We start from the raw sequence: 18,886 nt of genomic DNA, 5'->3' as shown, positions 1-18,886 counted from the left end.
TGTTAAATATTCTGAATACAAGTCCTTTGTCAGATTTATGTATTACAAACATTTTTTCCTCAGTCTATAATTTTTCCTTCTATTTTCTGAACGGTGTCTTTTGAAGGTCAGATATTTTTATTTTAATGAAGACAACTTAATTTTTTCTGTGGCAGATTGTGTTCTCTGTGTCTGTGATGACATCTCACATACTGTGTGTATTTCTTATAATATTGATCTTTTTTTGTTGAATTTCACCAGTTCCGTTTTTCTAGATCAATTGACTGTCTATGTATGAGTCTGTTTCTAACCACACTATTCTTTTCCATTGGTTTATTTGTCAGTCATTTTGCCAGTATCACACTGTCTTAATTAACATAGCTTTCTAGCTAGTAAATCTTGAAATTGGGTAATGTAAATTCTTTTATTTGTTTATTTTTTCAGCTTTTTTTTTTTTTTTTTTTTTTTTGAGACAGAATTTTGCTCTTGTTGCCCAGGCTGGAATGCAATGGCGCCATCTCGGCTCACCACAACCTCCACCTCCCAGGTTCAAGCAATTCACCTGCTTCAGCCTCCCAAGTAGCTGGGAGGCATGCACCACCACGCCCAGCTCATTTTGTATTTTTAGTAGAGATGGTGTTTCACCATGTTGGCCAGGATGGTCTTGATCTCTTGACCTCGTGATCCACCTGCCTCAGCCTCCAAAGTGCTGGGATTACAGGCGTGAGCCACTATGCCCAGCCTTATTTTGCTTTTTTTTAGCCTTGACTTGAAACTCGTTACTTAACTTATATTTGAAGTTCAGAGGTACATGTGCAGGTTTGTTGTATGTCATGGGGGTTTGTTGTACAGATTATTTCTTCAGCCAGGTGTTAAGTCCGGAACCCATTAGTAGTTTTTCCTGATCCTGTTCCTCCTCCCATCCTCCACCCTCTAGTAGGCCTCAGTGTCTGTTGTTTCCCTCTGTATGTCCATGTGTTCTCATCATGTAGCTTTCATCATTTATAAGAGAGGACATGCAGTATTTGGTTTTCTGTTCCTGCATTATTTTGCTAAGGATAATGGCCTCCAGCTCTATCCATGTTCCTGCAGAGGACAAGATCTCATTCTTTGACATGGCTGCATAGTATTCCATGGTGTGTGTGTACCACATTTTCATTATCCAGTCTATCATTGATGGGCATTTAAGTTGATTCCATGTCTTTGCTGTTGTGAATAGTGCTGCAATGAACTTATGCGTGCATGTGTCTTTATGATAGAACAATTTATATTCCTTTGTGTATATACCCAGTAATGGGACTGCTGGGTCAAATGGTAGTTCTGTTTTTAGGTCTTTGAGGAATCGCCACACTGTTTTTCACCATGGTGGAACTAATTTACATTTCCACCAACCATGTGTAAGTGTTCCTTTATAATAACATGACTGGATTTTAGTTTTTAAAATCTCACCTTCACTTATTTACAATTAATAGGCAAACCGAAACTATATGCATTTATCAACATAGGTGACACGTGTGATATATTCCTGGCATCCTGCTCTTTTTGTTTGTTTGTTTCCTGGCTCATGTAATATGAACCACATTTTACTTGCTTTTATTTCCTATATCGTAATGGTAAACTTTAAGGTAAAATCAAGTACCCACTCACTACATTTCTGAAATTATCAAAACCAAAAACCAAGTAAATTTTGAGTCTTAAAACACTCTTCAAGACAAGAAGGTATATGTGTTTTTGTTCTCTGAGCTTTGTCTCAGCCCTAATTTCATCATATATTCCCCCTTCCTTCTAGTCTTCGTTAATTTACTCTTTGTAGAGAACCACATCATTATTATGTTATTCTTTTTATCACATGAAAGTATTTTTGGTTAATTACTTTCTGTTTTCAACTCTCCAACTACCTGAATAGCAATTATTTATACTTACATTTATATGTTTATGTTTAACCTCACTGGCTACTTTTTAAAAATCATGACTTCCACAGGTCTTGAGTTCTTAGGTTTGATTTATTTCTTATAAACGGGACCATGAATTTGAATCTCTTCCTTTTGTTCTGGAGAAAATATTCTATCCACTTTGCAATGTCTTGACCTGACTAAGGCCAGTTTAATTTTTTGTTGCTAATTAGCCTGTCTTCCCCATTTTGGAAATTCGTATGTTGTGTTTTTTAACCTTGAGATTTAAAAAGATGTCATCAGGATATGAGTAAACATTATTTATTAATTTCTCTTGAATAAAATGGGTCTCTCTGATAGTCCTTTTCTTCAACTCGGACATATTTCTTATGTACACTTTTCTTTTTCTTTTAGAGACAGAGTCTTCCTCTGTCACCCGGACTGGAGTGCAGTGACATGATCATAGCTCACTGTAACCTCAAACCTCTGAGCTCAAGTGGTTGTCTTGCCTCAGCCTCCTGAGTAGCTGGGACTACAGGTGTGCACCACCACACTTGGCTGATTTTTTTGTATTTTGTAGAGACAAAGTCTCACTATGTTGCTCAGGCTGGTCTTGAACTCCTGGCCTCAAGTGATCCTCCCACCTCAGCCTCCCAAAGTGCTAGGATTACAGGTATAAGACACCGTGCCCATTATGTACACTTTTAATGACTGCTGTTGTGGGATCAGGGATCTGTTTTTGTTTCTTTTTCAGAAACACTATTGTGGGTCGGATACCTATTTTTCTGTCCTCCATAGTTAATCACATTCTCTTTCATGTCGTGTAATCCTTTTTGTTCTTTTCCTTGACATTTTTTGGAAACTTTTCTGGTTTGCACCTTCTTTCAAAGTTTCCTGAAGAGGTTTCAGGTATGCTGGGATATTGATTCTCCTTGGTCCTCCAAGTGGCAGGGTTTAGGGCATTACTAGAGTAGCCTGAAGCTCTGATCCAATAGTCTAAGCCCATGAGCAACTTTGTCGATTTACCCAGTGTTCTGTGTGAATAATGTGTTTTTATGTATACTATGGCAAACTAAACGCCAGGGAACATTGCTTTACATTCCCGTTCTATTCTCTCCATTTCACCTCTATTCTTTGCTGTCTCAAATATTTATCTTAATTATTGCATAGTTAGTAATTTTCTCATGTTTTATGCAAATATCTTTATCCTAGCCTTTTTCTCAGCCTATTCTTTTATCCGGGAGTAGCCTTCTTAATCTCTTAATTTGGTGTCAGGTCTAATTAGAGAAGAGTTTATTTTATCTCGAGTCTAAATTTTGTTGTTTCATGTTTTTTGGGATGCATGTTTTTCAAACTGTTAAATAACCCATGAATAAGAAACGGATGAATGAAAATACATATGCACAATTTAAAGAATGATAATAACATGAATGCCCGCGTTCCCGAGACCAAGGCCATAACTAGATTATTACCATGCCCCAGAAGCCCACCAATTGCATTCCTCTTCATTCCCTCCTGGAGGGAACCATTGCTCTAATTTTTAAAAAATTTTCTTCATAGTTTTGTCATTTGTGCATGTATTTCTAAGCAGTATGTTGTTGAGTTTTGCCGGTTTTTAAGCTTTCTAGAAATAAAAAATAAGTAAATGAAAAATGCGTACATTGTTCTGTGATTTTGCTCCATTTTCTCAACATTATACTTCTAAGATTCATTCATGCTGATGCTAGTGGTTGTGATTCACCCGTTGCGAATATTCTAATACACGAATATACCACAACTTATTTACCCATTCTGCTGCTCATCAACACTTACGATGGTTCTCACTTTTTACTTTTTTTTTTTTTTTTTTGAGGCGGAGTCTCGCTCTGTCGCCCAGACTGGAGTGCAGTGGCGCAATCTCGGCTCACAGCAAGCTCCGCTTCCGGGGTTCACGCCATTCTCCTGCCTCAGCCTCCCGAGTAGCTGGGACTACAGGCGCCCGCCACCTCGCCCGGCTAGTTTTTTGTATTTTTAGTAGAGACGGGGTTTCACCATGTTAGCCAGATTGGTCTCGATCTCCTGACCTCGTGATCCGCCCATCTCGGCCTCCCAAAGTGCTGGGATTACAGGCTTGAGCCACCGCGCCTGGCCACACTTTTTACTATTATGAATATTATTGCTCTCAACATTCTTCTAGTTTCACCTGATACACAGATAAAGGAGCTCTTCCAGGTTTTATACTCGTAACAGAATTGCTGGTCATAGAGTACTGATAAGTTCACTTGCTATGGGTAAGCTACTGTGATTGCAACAACAAAAACTACACTGACTTAAATAGATTGAAGGCTACTTCATTCATGTTACAATGAAGAAGCAAGCGGCTCCAGGCATTACGATGCCCCATGAGGAGCAATACTCCATAAAGTGATACTCAGGTTCCTTCAGTCTTACTGCTCTGACATCTCCTAAGATATTTTATTCACCCACATAAATAAAGGTGGTCAACTTCATGTCCATGGGTTCTAGACTTTCTCCAGAAAGAGAAAGTCCAGGGCAAGAATATTTATCCTTAAGGATATGACCCAGAAATGGCACATATCACTTCTACTTATGTCCCACAGGTCTGATCCTAGACCTAGAACTGCATCCAATTGCAAGAGAGACTGAGAAAGGTGGTCCGTGTCTATGCAGCCAAATACCTAACTAAAACTTAGAGGTTATATTACCAAAAAAAAAAAAAAAAAAAAGAAAGGAGGAGAATAAGGCCAGGCATGGTGGCTCACATGTGTAATAATAGCACAGAGGCTGAGGCGGGAGGATCACTTGAGCCCAAGAGTTTAAGACCAGCCTGGGCAACAAAGTGAGACCCTGTCTCTACAAAAAATAGAAAAAAAAAATCGCTGGGCATAGTGGCACGTGCCTGAGGCTGAGGGAGGCTGAGCTGGGGGGATAGCTTGAGCCTGGGAGGTCAAGCCCACAGTGAGCCATGACTGTGCCTTTGCACTCCAGCCTGGTCAATAGAGCAAGACCCTGTCTCCAAAAAAATAAAAGAAGGAGGTTAGATATTGAAGGACAACAAATAACCTCTGTCACAGAAGCTAATGCCAGATAGTTTTCCAAAATAATATTACTCTGACACTCTAACCAGGAACAGATGAGAGTTTCTAGTGCTCCACATGGTCTTCAGCACTGATATTGCCAGATGTCATCATTTTTGCCAACCTGTTATTGTATAATGTTTACTCATGGTTTTGGAGTTTATGTGTATGTATGTGTGTTTATAATTTTTTTTTTTTTTGCCTTTTCCTGATTACTAATGAAAGTGGTCATCTTTTTATATGTTTACTGGCCATTCAGGTTTCCTCTTTTAAGTACTGCAGGTTTCAGCCTTTTGATTCTATTGGTTTATTTCATATTTATTTTTTCATAGGAATTCTTTATATAACTTGGATACTAATCCTTTACCAGTTATATATATTGCAAATGTCTTCTTTCAGTTTGTGGATAAAGTTTTTAATCTTTTTCTGGCATTTTTTAAATAAATAAATGTTCTCAATATTAATGTTATTCTGACTTAATCTTTTCCTTTTTGTCTTTACGTTTTTCTCTGCCTTTAAAAAGAGTTCATCTAACATTTAATCACAAATATATTATTCTCTGTGGTCTTTAAACTTTTGGCTTGTTTTGCTTTTCATATTTACAGATTTAATCCATTTAAAATTGATATTAGTGTGTAGAGAGGTTGACGTCTGGTTTCATTTTCTTTTATTATAAATAACCCTCTGAAGTAGCCATTTAATAAAAAGTCTGTCTTCTCCCTTTATATATAATTCCACCTGTCATTATTAAGGGCTCACATGTATGAGTCTATTCTGACTCTATCTGTTTCACTGTTTTTTTTTTTCTGCACCAATATAACACTGATTTAATATCTAAATCTTATCTGATAAGGCTAATGCTTCTGCCCTGTTTTGCAAGAGTGCCTCAGCTTTATTGGATCTTTGCATTTCCATGTAAATTTTAGAATCAGATTGTCAATATTCACAGAAAAAAAAAAAGACAAAACAAAAGAAACAAAACAAAACAAATTTTATTGGTATTTCAATTAGAATTATGTTAAATCTACAGTTCAATTTAGGCACAATTGGCATCTTTATCATTGAGTCTTCTAATCTGTAAATATGTTATATATTTTGTCTAGGTATTATTTCAGTAGAGTTTTATAACTCTATAGAAGTCTTGAAAGTACCTTTTTTTAGATGTAATCTTAGGTACCTTGTATTTTTATGCTATTATATTTAGATGATTTGCATATTACTCTAAGTAGTTTGTAATCAGTTTTTGCTTTATGTAATTTTAGTCTGTATGATTAAATGCTTACTATTTTATAATCGTATCTTCCTGGTAAATTGAACATTTTACCATTATGTAATGACAAACTTTATCTCTACAAATGCTTTTCGCCTTAAAGTCTGTTTTGGCTTTATATTACTAGAGCTACCTGCACTTTCGGTAGGTTATTATTTTCTTGGCATATCTGTCAGCCTTTTGTATGCTTCTGCTTTGGATGTGACTCTTTTATACAGCATACAGCTAGTTTTAAACTTTGTTCTTAATCTAGTTGGACAATCTTTGTCTTTTAACTGGGGCATTTAGTCCATTTAATTTTATTGTAATCACAAATACATTTGGCTTTATACCTTGTTATTTTATGTTTTATATTTGTCCCTATTTTGTATGTGTTTTTCTCCTTTACATTTTTTCAATTGGTTATTTTTTTCTCATTCTTTTTTTTTTTTAATTTCTAAACTCTTGTTTCTATCAAGAAAGTTTAAATTACCTGTATGTGTTTACAGTGGTGAACAATAAAAGTTCTTTGGGCAATTAAATTTCAACTACCACTCTCTGTCAGTATATAACGCTCTTGTCATCTATTTTAACTCTACCTTGTTTTCTTAATCTTCATAGCACATTATTATTATTGGTACATTTGATTAATATTTCTTTAGCTTTACTTACATATTTACCACTTTATTTGCAATACCTGCTTACATCTCAGACCCTCCATCTGAGATCACTTTCCTTCTACATGAAGTACATGCATTAGAAGTTTCTCTTTTTTTTGAGACAGAGTCTCGCTCTGTCACCCAGGCTGGAGTGCAGTGGCACAATCTTGGCTCACAGCAACCTCTGCCTCCCGGGTTCAAGCAATTTTCCTGCCTCAGCCTCCCGAGTAGCTGGGACTACAGACGCCTGCCACCACTCCTGGCTAATTTTTGTATTCTTAGTAGAGATGGGGTTTCACCATGTCGGCCAGGATGGTCTCAAACTCCTGACCTCAGGTGATCTGCCTGCCTCGGCCTCCCAAAGTGCTGGGATTACAGGCATGAGCCACCGTACCTGGCCTAGAATTTTCTTTAGTGGGGATCTGCTGGAGGCCAACACTTTCAGTTTTCACTTGACAGAAAATGTCCTTTGTTTTTGCCCCTGTTATTGAAAGATATTTTCTCTAGGTGTAAAATTCTAGATTTATGATACTTTCTCTTTGCACATTGAACATACCATTCCACTGTCTTCTAGATTCCATTGTGATATGGTTTGGCTGTATCCCCACCCAAATCTCATCTCTTTTCTTTGGTATTTTTTTTTTTGAGATGAAGTTGCGCTCTTGTCGCCCAGGCTGGTGTGCAATGGCACGATCTCGGCTCACTGCAACCTCTGCCTCCCGGGTTCAAGTGATTCTCCTACCTCACATCCTGAGTAGCTGGGATTACAGGCACGTGCCACCATGCCCAGCTAATTTTTGTATTTTTAGTAGAGATGGAGTTTCACCATGTTGGCCAGGATGGTCTGAATCTCTTGACCTTGTGAATCGCCTGCCTCAGACTCCCAAAGTGCTGGGATTGCAGGCGTGAGCCACCGCGCCTGGCCCCAAATCTCTTCTTGACTTTCCGTGTGTTATGGGAGGGACCCAGCGGGAGGTAATTCAGTCATGGGGCAGGTCTTTCCCGTGCTATTCTCGTGATAGTGAATAAGTCTCACAAGATCTGAAGGTTACATAAAGGGGATTTCCCTGCATGAGCGCATCTCTTTAGCTGCCGCCTTCCACGTAAGATGTGACTTGCTCCTCCTTGCCTTCCACCATGATTGTGAGACTTTCGCAGCCACGTGGAACTAACTGTAAGTCCAATTAAACCTCTTTCTTTTGTAAAGTCTCCGGTATGTCTTTATCAGCAACATGAAAACAGACTAATACACATTGTTAGCATGGGAATGTTGCTGTCTCTTTAACTGTGACTTTCTTAACATTAATCTGTCTCTCGTCTTTAGCTGCTTATAAGGTCTCTTTCTTCAGTATTCTGCATTTTTACTATGGTATGTCTAGTTGTGAATTTCTTTTTGTTTATTCTGTTTGAGATTTATCAGGATTCTTGAAAGTTGAGGTCAGTTTGTTTCATCAGTTCTGGAAAGTGTTCAGTTCTTAACTCTGTATTTTGCCATACTCCTATTCTTTTCTGTCTTCTAAAACTCTGACCAAATGAGGTTTTACCTTTTCCCTCTATCCTTCGTATTGCTGTTGCTTAGCCTTTATATTTGACATCACTTTGTCTCTCTGAGCTGCATCCTTGATAATATGTTTCATTCTCTCTTTCAATTTATTATTATTTTCACAGATGTATAATTTTTCTGCTAAAATTGGCCTCTTGACTTTCATTTCAATTATTATATTTATAATTTTTCTAAAAAATAGAAATAAATTTTGTTTGCTTCCTTTTTAAATATGCAAACAAATTATTCATCATCAAGCTTCTACATTTTATTTCTTGAAACATGTTAAACATACTTTTTTATATTCTATGACTGAGAATTTCTATATTTGAAGTTTTAGAGACTCTGGTTCTACTATCTTGTTTATGCTAGCAACTACTCATGATGTATATACAGATTTTTGACAATGAACTGCTCACTTTCCTTGGAACCTTATTTATAAAAATTCTCTGAGGACTCGGCTGAAGAGGAATTTTTCCATAAAAGGTTTAAATGTGCTTCTTTCCATTGCCATGAACACTATTATTCTGGAATTAGTTAAATTAATTTTTTTAGCATATCACTTTTCAGACCACCGTGTGAATTCAGCTGGCAAATGGCATGGGCCAGTAATGGTTAGGAATTCACAGGAGGGTGTTTTTTGTTTGTTTGTTTTGTTTGTGTGTGTGTGTGTGTGTGTGTTTTGAGACGGAGTCTCGCTCTGTCGCCCCGGCTGGAGTGCAGTGGTGTGATCTCCGCTCACTGCAAGCTCCACCTCATGGGTTCACGCCATTCACCTGCCTCAGCCTCCAGAGTAGCAGGGACTACAAGTATCCTCCACCACGCCAGGCTAAGTTTTTGTATTTTTAGTAGAGATGGGGTTTCACTGTGTTAGCCAGGATGATCTCGATCTCCTGACCTCGTGATCTGCCCGCCTTGGCCTCCCAAAGTGCTGGGATTACAGGCATGAGCCACCATGCCCAGCCAAGGAGGATTTTTTTTTTAATGGTGTTCAACTAGTTGCCAACCTTAGAAGCAGGCATTTTCCTTGCAGACTGCTTGGGGGAGCCTCACTTAAGGTAGTATTTTACCTTTACTCTGGTTATAGCATTACAGTCCCACACGTACAGTGGGGTGGGAGTGTCTTGTTAAATTCCACACCTTAGGTGGACCCTGAGTTGTATCCTGTCCTCCCAAGTCATAGGAACCTTTGACAGCTCATTCACATATTCAGTAAGTTTGGCAAATGCCCTCAAAGTGAATGAGAGCTCCAGGGTGGAAGTCCTGGGTTTCCATCTTCTCTTGGTCTAGGACCTGAGTATTCCTATTTGCCTGCTTGCTTTATTTATTTATTTATTTTTGAGACAAGGTCTTACTCTTTCACCCAGGCTAGAGTGCAGTGGCACGATCACTGCTCACTGCAGCCTCGACCTCTTGGGTTCAAGTCATTCTCCCGCCTCAGCTCCCCTAGCCCCTCAAGTAACTGGGACTACAGGCATGTGCCACCACACCTGGCTAACTTTTGTAGTTTTTATAGAGATGAGGTTTTGCCATGTTACCCAGTCTGGTCTCAAACTCCTGGACTCAAACGATCCTCCCACCTCGACCTCCCAAAATGCTGGGATTACAGGTGTAAGCCACCTTGCCTGGCCCCTGCTTTTTTCATCAGCTTACAGCAACATTGAAAAGTATAAGAAATGAAAGCCTTATTTGTATTTAAGTTCTATGTCTGTGTTTTCTTCACAAGTAGTCTTTCCATACCACATCCAAAAGTCCTTTGCATTTCATTTCGGCCTATTCACTTCCAGAGTCATTTGTCTACATTTCCTTGAATCCATATATGCTTATACTCCATTGTCCCAGCCAAAAGGCTTAAGGAGATTTTCGTCTAGATCTCATAATACATCATTTCTAGAAGTATATGCTTCCTTTAATTTCAGGAAACTTTTCTTTAACTTGGGAATTAGGACACCATTGCTGTAGCTTCTAGTAACCAGGAGGTGGTGGGGACGCCCTTGTGGCTTCCAAACGGTTGCCAGTAGTAAGTCTCAATTGTAGGGACAACCAAAAGGAAGTAGAGTCAGAAGAGATACTAAGGAAAATAGTTTTCTTAAATTTTCTTTCAAAGTGGGCTGAAGAAGAGACTATCCCATTGGAATAAAGAAAAGGGTTTTCCCAGCCATATTTGAGCAAATAAGTGACAAGCATAGTTTCCATATCTTGGTCAGCTAAAGGCTGGAGAACATTAACATCCATTTGATTTGACTATTATTTCCTCCTGATAACACAGCACATATTTTTGTGTCTTTCAGAAAGTAAAACCCTTATTAGTGCAATCTAGAACAACCATAACAGGTACATCCTCTTCAAGTCATTGTACATCTTCAGTAAGTAGCTTATTTCTCTCTCTCAAATATTTACTGAGTTAATATTATTCAACTTAAGTAATGAAAATTTTTGGTTCACTTACAGATAGACAGTAAGCATGTGGATGTAGTCAGTGATCAGGCATCCCTTCAACTTTCACCAAAAGGTAAGAATCTTTTTTGTTGGAAATGACGTTCACACCAGAATGGCTACTTAGTCTAGATTAACTTTACTTTTCTTTTGTACCCTGAGGTATTTGGTATTCTGGGCGAATGCATGACTTTTTTCAGCCAATTTATAAAATTATTGCACAGATAAACTGAATAAAAGAATACTAATGTATACTTCTGACTACTGATCACTGATAATTGAAAATCAGTCTATGCAAGTCCCAATGGCTCTTGCCTGTAATCCTAGCACTTTTGGAAGCTGAGGGAGGATCACTTGAAACCAGGAGTTTGAGATCAGCCTAGGCAACATCTAAGACTCTACCTCTACAATAAAAAAAAAAAATACAAAAATTATCCAGGCATGGTGGCATGCACCTGTAGTCCCAACTACTCAGGAGGCTGAGGATTTGCTTGAGCCCAGGAGGTCAAGGCTGCAGTGAGCCAAGATCATGCCACTGTACTCCAGCCTGGGTGACAGAGTGAGACCCTGTCTTTAAATTAAAAAAAAAAAAAAAATTAGTTTTACTTCAAAACCAGACACTGCCTTAGTTGGAATCTCATTTCTTTTTTTAAGTTAAACTGCCAACAAACCTGAAGCTCCTGTTAAATTCCTGTTTTTTTCCAACTTAAAAATTACAAGAAGAGTAGACTGGGCCTGGTGGCTCACACCTGTAATCCCAGCACTTTGGGATGCTTGAGTCCAGGAGCTTTAGACCAGCCTGGGCAACCTGGCTGTCTCACCCTCCTGAGTAGTTGGGACAACAGGTGCATACCACCATGCCCAGCTGATTTTTGTTTGTTTGGTTGATTGGTGGTTTTGTCATGTTGCCCAGGCTGAAATTATTTCTAAAGCATCTTAATGTACTCACATTTTATGTAAACATATGGATTAATGAATTTAGTTGGCTTGAAATTTTTTTTTAACTTTAGATTCCAGGGGTACATGTGCAGATTTGCTGTGTGGATGTATTGCATGATGCTGAGGTTTGGGCTTTGATGGAATTCATCACCCAATTAGTGAACTAGTAATTAGTTGTATGGGATAGGAGGTTTTTCCACCCTTGCCTCCCTCTCTCCCTCCTTTTGGAGACCCCGGTGTCTGTTATTCCCATCTTTATGTCCCTGTGTACCCAATGTTTAGCTCTTATAAGTGAGAACATGTGGTGTTTGGTTTTCTACTTCTATATTAATTCATTTATGGCCTGCAATTTTAGTTAGGAAGTTTAATTAACCATAGAATTCCAGTCCCTAAAAATTCAATTGAGGATTTTGCATTGAAAACTGACTTTCCCTAGCCAAGAAAACCATTTTGCACAGGTCCCCTTGAAGTGACACAAATAAATTTTGATGGCCACATGACACATAAGGCAGCCCCACTGAAACAAACACTGTCACTCCCTTTTCTAAGCCCTGAAAATGTGAAATGTAGAGTTACTGCCACTTTGTCTACTGAAAATCCTCCTAAAATCTATTAGCTCACGTTTTTGCCTTACTAATAAAATTGAATATAAATATGTTTTATGATCCATAATTTTACAGTGTGCTATAAGGCTCATCATTCTGAATATTAATCAGCATTATAGAGGAGGCATAAGATAAAATGCTCACACCAGAAGCCTGTGGACATAACCATGAAATTTCCTCGTATTCAATCTCAGATACAGCTTTGACATGTAATGTTCTTCCCTCTAAAGATAGTTTTGGGAAATAATCCAGTTAACAAAAATTTCTTATTAATTGGTTCCAGTTAATCCAAAATTTACTAGAAATAAATTTCCTATTTTTACTGAATAAAAACAACTAAATGAATGTTAAGAGGAAAGCTGAATTACTGATTTTCTAATTTGGGGAGTAAATGAATCTTCTCTTTAGAAAGCACGATCTTTAGTGGTAATGCCTTGCAGATGGCTTTCAGGCTGGACATTTAAAGGACCAAAATAGCTTTGCACAGTGGCAATATTGCAGTCAATAAGGTTTATCTGAGGTGCGATTATTGCTAATAAAAGGGCCAAATTAGCTAAGATTATGGCTAATCTTCACCAAACAAGTTATTCCAAGCTCCCAAAGTACTTTACAAGGTTGAGTACCCTCTTCAGACTCCCAGGAAATAATTTAATACATTATTAATGCTTTCAAGCACTAATTCAAAAATATCTGTTAAAGAGGTATTAGGTATTGATATGGTTTGGATTTGCGTCTCCGCCCAAATCTTACATCAAATTGGAGAAGGGGCCTGGTGGGAGGTGATTGGATTGTGGGGGCTGATTTCCCCCATGCTGTTCTCATGATAGTAAGTTCTCATGAGATCTGATGGTTTAAAAGTGTGTAGCACTTCGCTGTCTCTCTCTTTCTCTCCTGTTCCTCCATTGTAAGACGTGCTTACTTCCCCTTCTGCCATGATTGTAAGTTTCCTGAGGCCTCCTAGCCATGCTTCCTGTTAAGTCTGTGAAACTAAGTCAACTAAACCTCTTTTCTCCATGAGTTAGCCAGTCTCAGGTAGTTCTTTATAGCAGTGTGAGAATGGACTAAGGCAGGTACATAAAATATAAGGGGTTACTATAATCTGTTTGGTAACAGATCCCAAACTGAACACTTTAAAGTTAAAATCCATTCCATTTTTAAAATATGTAAATAGGATAGGAATATTTAAAATATCCTGTGGAACGTTATCCTTTCTGTTACAGAATCCTCAGTGTTGGCATCAAAGGTTGAGCTTCTTAGGCTATACTTTCACACCACAAAACACTTTGTGAAATTGCATATAACTAGCATTCAGTGGATATACGTAATTTTCTAAATGCCTTTCACATTTTTACTGTAATCCTCACAAAAACCCTGAGATGGGTACTCTTGCTTTCCCCCATTTTACAGATAAGACCATTGAATACAGAGAGGTTTGTAAACTGGTAGGTTTATATTGCAAATAAGTGGAGCAGCGGGATTCAAATCCAGTGTAGGCTAAGGGCACGTGCTAATCCCCACTCAATTATTTTCACCTGCCCCAAGATTCATGCATGACAACATGGAAAATATCTCATTTGCAACAAAACACAGTGGGGAAGATCCGTGGTGTAACAGAGAGAACCTGGACTTCGGAGGCTGACAGACTGCTTCCAAGCTCAGGTGCCTTCGTCTTAGTGCTCCCTGTTGTGTAAAACAGACATGGCAACCCCACCTCTTAGGTTGGTTATGAGGATGAAGTGAGATCATATATGTGACATGCCTAGCTAATTCTTCTCTCTGCCTGTCCTCTTGAGCTGTTCATAGTATAATCCCAAGCTAAAGCCTTGCAAATCTGTACTTTAATCCCCCCATGAAAGTAATGATGCCCTAAACAGTAGGCTAATAAATTAAAACAGCTAATCTCTACTGCTTTTTTTTTTCTCCTCTTGAGATGGGGTATTGCTCTGTCATCCAGGCTAGAGTGCAGTGGTCCAGTCATAGCTCACTGCAGTCTCAATCTCCTGGGCCCGGGTGATCCTTCTGCCTCAGCCTTCTGAGTAGTAGCTGGAACTACAGGCACACACCACCACATCAAGCTAATTTCTTTATTTTTTGTAGAGACAGGGTCTCACTATGTTGCCCAGACTGGTCTCAAACTCCTGGGCTCAAGCTATCCTGCTGCCATACGTACCCTTTCAAAGTGCTGGCGATTACAGGCATGAGCCACTGTGCCCAGCCTCCTCTGCTTCTGTAATAGCTGATTTTCTACCAGGCATAAGTAAAAAATAAAATCTAGCAATAGTATCAAAACATACAGTATATATTTTGAAAAGAGTAAAGCAAAATATAAAATTTAATTTAAAACAATGTCATATCAGGTGATATGTCCTTCCTAGACCAGTTGAAAATGACTTTTTGTTATGTTGCAAGTTCTAAAAATTCTAAACAGAACGAGAAAGTCGAGTGGTGCATGCAACATAGAAAGTTTAAGAGACAAATAAATCCTTGTTACTCTAGGGGGATTAAAAAAATGAGGTACAATACTATCTGCAACATTTCAAAGCAGTTTTTATGCAGTAGTAATTATCCAAGAGAGCACAGGTAACATTATTAATTTGTTTGCTACTTACTTGTGATAAAATGTGGGATCTGAGCTACCTATTGTGTACTGTGCACTGCCACAGATTTTATGTACTCAAGAAGACCTTTCTCACAGTCCAGTAATTAGGCGCTATTGACATTGTAATCTTTGGAAATGTTCTTAATGAGCCCAAAAGACACGAATCTTATAGATAAAACCTCAAAGTAACAGTGACTCTTTAAGTGGCTTGTCAGGAAGAGAAAGCTCAAACATCAGTATCTGAAACACAGGAGAAACCCAAATTTAAACCTAGATTACATTGTGTTGTTAATTCTCTGAGACTTCTAGGGAAGAAACATCCAGGGGGTGATCTGAAAAGGATTTTAAAAGACAGAACAATCGTAATGTATTAGATATAATTTAAAATCTTCCTTTTTACTCTTTGAAGCTTTGGACCCAAGATGTAGTTTCAATAAGTGTATTCTGCACTGATTTATAAAAATAAATATTGTTTGAAAGTGAAGTTCAGTTGTCCCTGTTGTTTTAAATACAAAAACAAGTTTCAAAATCATGTAAGAAATTGGAAGTTAGATAAGAAATAAAAAGAAGGTTCAGGCATAAGTGTTAGCATTGGTTTATATATTGTTTCTAGATTGTCAGCTATAATTGATATAATTTGTTAAGGTTTTCAGATTCATATTCAAGTGCATATTTTTTAATATTACAATGTATATCCAAACAGTATATTTCACATAGAATTGATGGCCATAAAAATGTTAGGAAGAGTTAATCAATGAATTGTGAGTTAAGTACCAGGACTAACCTGATTTACTAAATATAATGTATTACAGGGTCTGTAAATGTTAATGTCACTGCCACCAACTTTTCCATTACTTTCCTTATTGCCATCAGTTACCTATTATTCAAATTTTATATTTCGAGGTTGTGCATGTCATCTTTGTCTTTGAGAATTGAGCTAATTCTCAACGACCTTTTCCTAGGAATTTCCCTTGCTTTTTATACATTTAGAGATATTTTCTATTAATACTTGAGGCATATACTTTAGCATACTAGATGATAAATTAAAACCTGGGGCTGGGTGTGGTGGCTCACACCTGTAATCCCAATACTTTGGAAGGCCAAGGCAGGTGGATCTGTTGTGCTCAGGAGTTTGAGAACGACCTGAGCAACATGGGGAAGCCCCGTCTCTACAAAAAAAAAAAAAAGAAGAAAAAAAGAAAAAAAGGCTGGTGTAGTGATGTGCACCCATAGTCCCAGCTACTAGGGAAGCTGAGGTGGGAAGATCACCTGAGCCCAGGGAGGTGGAGGCTGCAGTGAGCCATGATGGTGCCACTGCACTTCAGCCTGGGCAACAAAGACCCTGTCTCAAAACAAACAAACAAATAAAAACCTGGAAGATCAACAGCCTGTCTCTCAATTTTTCCTTCCAAATACAGTGAATTCCCAATGGTATAGAAATTGGTTAGGATGACCAACTGCATTAGAAAAGTGAAGACAAAAAAAAGAGGCTCTCTCTCTAACTCAGGCTCTGTCACTAGGTCAGATTGGGATTGAAAAATGTTAGAAATGAAAAGGGAAGGCAGCCCATATGCTTTGAAAATACAGTGTTAATCTTTGAAATAAATAGGCAGGTAATTACTTTGAATTTGCAAGATCATAAAAATTTAGTAGAAAAAAGGTTAGACTAATACATATTAAAATGTCCTTTATTAATTTGGTAGACTGTCTTATTTCAGTCTAGTGATGTTTTTAAGCATACATAGACAATATTTCATTTAATAAATACCACTGATCACATTCCTTATCACACCCACACCTAGTGCTTGAAGCTCTCTAAAGCACGAGGCAGGAGACAAGAATGTTTCTGGTGTGTGTCGTTAGTCCGGTTAAGCCATGAGTTGGATTCCAGCAGCGTCTCTACCCTGTGACAATGATTTCATCCCAAACTTTGCTGCCTGGTTGCAGGCTGATATTATGGTCATTTAAGAGGCATTATAAACCATATAAGCCATTAGGGTAGTAGCAAAATACTGAGAAAGGGTTTAATTAGTACAGCGATGAGTGGGTATTAACTTTTTAATTTAGGAATGAGTCTGCTGGCACAATGTTACAGGATATTACACATGGATTCATGCAAATCCATGGGCTTACCGAGGGTACCCTTAACTGAGTTTGACATGGCATCTTTGTATATGAAAGGTGTCATATTAATATTCCTCTCAGCTGCTGGAACCCCCAGTTTGGAAATTGAAGGAATAAACTGAGATCAGAAGAGTGGTATTTATGAAGCGTCGACTTCTGCAAATGTCACTGGGTTTCAATCTTTAGCTTATCGCATTCCTGGCTTGTTCAACTTCTTTAATCAAAGTTCCCCATCTTCAAATAAAAATCACATGGGAAAAAGGACGTTACAGAAAGGAAGTATTTTGTCCACTATTAAATTCTACACAAATGTAAGCTAGAGTTGATCCAAAAATGATGACATAATTTTATTTATAGACATAATTAATGTAGAAATTTTTTATTAGGAAATATTTCAGATATTCATGGAATACAGAGAATTATATGTTGAACATCACCTGGCTCTATTAGATTTTGCCATGCTTGAGTCATAAAAGTAAGACAGTGAAGACTGAGTTGATACAATTCCTCCTTCTCTACCCAGAGGTAACCACTGCCTTGATTATAGAGTTTGTCAATCATACATATTTTATATCACTACACACACACACTCTCATATGTATACATGTACAAACAATTTATAACATCATTTGACATGTTTTCAAACATTATATCCATGATGGTGGAAGTATGTGTTCTTAATTTTTACCTATAAATGTTTTTGAAATTTATGTACAGTATTTTGCTGTATGTAGCTTGAGTTCATTTATTTTACCTGCTGTATAGTGTATTCCATTGTGTAATATGAATATTCTACAACATATTCATTCTGCCGTTGATGGGAATTCAGAAGATTTTCAGTTTATTAGATTCATAAATAGCTGCTATTTCTCATAGTATACATAGCGAGCGGTTCACTAAATACCTAGAAGAGGAGCTGCTGAGTTCTAGTAACTTTACTAGATAGTGTCAGAATATGCTAATAAATGGTTACACTACTTTACACACATATCAGTAGGTTATGAGTTTGTATTGTTCCATTTTCCTACTCACACTTGGAGTTGCCATATTTTTAATTTTTGCTGTTCTGAAGGATGTGAAATTGCATTTTATTCTTTTTTTGAAATTCCCTGATAACTAATAAGAATAATTTTTATATGTTTATTAACCATTTTAGTTTCCTCTTCTATGAATTGCTTGGTGCTAGAAGTAGATGATTTTTCTATAATTGGGTGGTTCTTTTTTATAGGAGTCTATACATTCTGAACATTATCTCTTTGTTAGTTTCACACTTCATAAATATCTTCTTCCTGTCTGTGGCATGTCTTTTAACTTTGCTTTTGATGTCTAGTTGAATCAAATTTTAAAAAAGTTTTTATGTAATAATATTTTTAATATTTTAATGTATGAATTGTTCTTTGATTACCTTTCCTAGAAAAAAATCTCCTACTCTGAGCTTATAGAAACAATTCCACATTGTCTTCTAAAAATATTACCAATTTCATTTTCACACTTAGACCTTTGAAAGCACCAGAATTAATTTTTTTTATTATACTTTAAGTTCTGGGGTACATGTGCAAAATGTGCAGTTTTGTCACATAGGTATACATGTACCATGGTGGTTTTCTGTACCCATCAGCCCATCACCTACATTAGGTACTTCCCCTAATGCTGTCCATCCCCAAGCCCCCCACCCCCTGACAGGCCCCTGTGTGTGATGTTCCCCTCCCTGTGTCCATGTGTTCTCATTGTTCAACTCCCACTTATGAGTGAGAACATGTGGTGTTTGATTTTCTGTTCCTGTG

General features: G+C 37.7%; 1 protein-coding gene across 2 annotated transcripts in view; it reads left to right on the top strand.

Moving 5' to 3' along the window:
- The window catches only part of CUNH10orf67 (chromosome unknown C10orf67 homolog), a 132,287-nt gene that overhangs the window by 99,810 nt on the left and 13,591 nt on the right, over window positions 1-18,886 (top strand). For both annotated transcript variants that reach the window (XM_033209221.1, XM_033209222.1), the window contains 2 exons: window positions 10,691-10,765; window positions 10,851-10,911. In XM_033209221.1, the coding sequence (XP_033065112.1) occupies window positions 10,691-10,765; window positions 10,851-10,911 (136 nt within the window). The remainder of the gene's footprint in view (window positions 1-10,690; window positions 10,766-10,850; window positions 10,912-18,886) is intronic.

The sequence above is a fragment of the Trachypithecus francoisi genome, unplaced genomic scaffold, assembly GCF_009764315.1.
Source record: "Trachypithecus francoisi isolate TF-2019V2 unplaced genomic scaffold, Tfra_2.0 Lachesis_group9, whole genome shotgun sequence".
In the NCBI taxonomy this organism is placed as follows: Eukaryota; Metazoa; Chordata; class Mammalia; order Primates; family Cercopithecidae; genus Trachypithecus; species Trachypithecus francoisi.
Note: the sequence above shows the minus strand (reverse complement) of the source record. Positions and strands in the feature narration are given on the sequence as shown.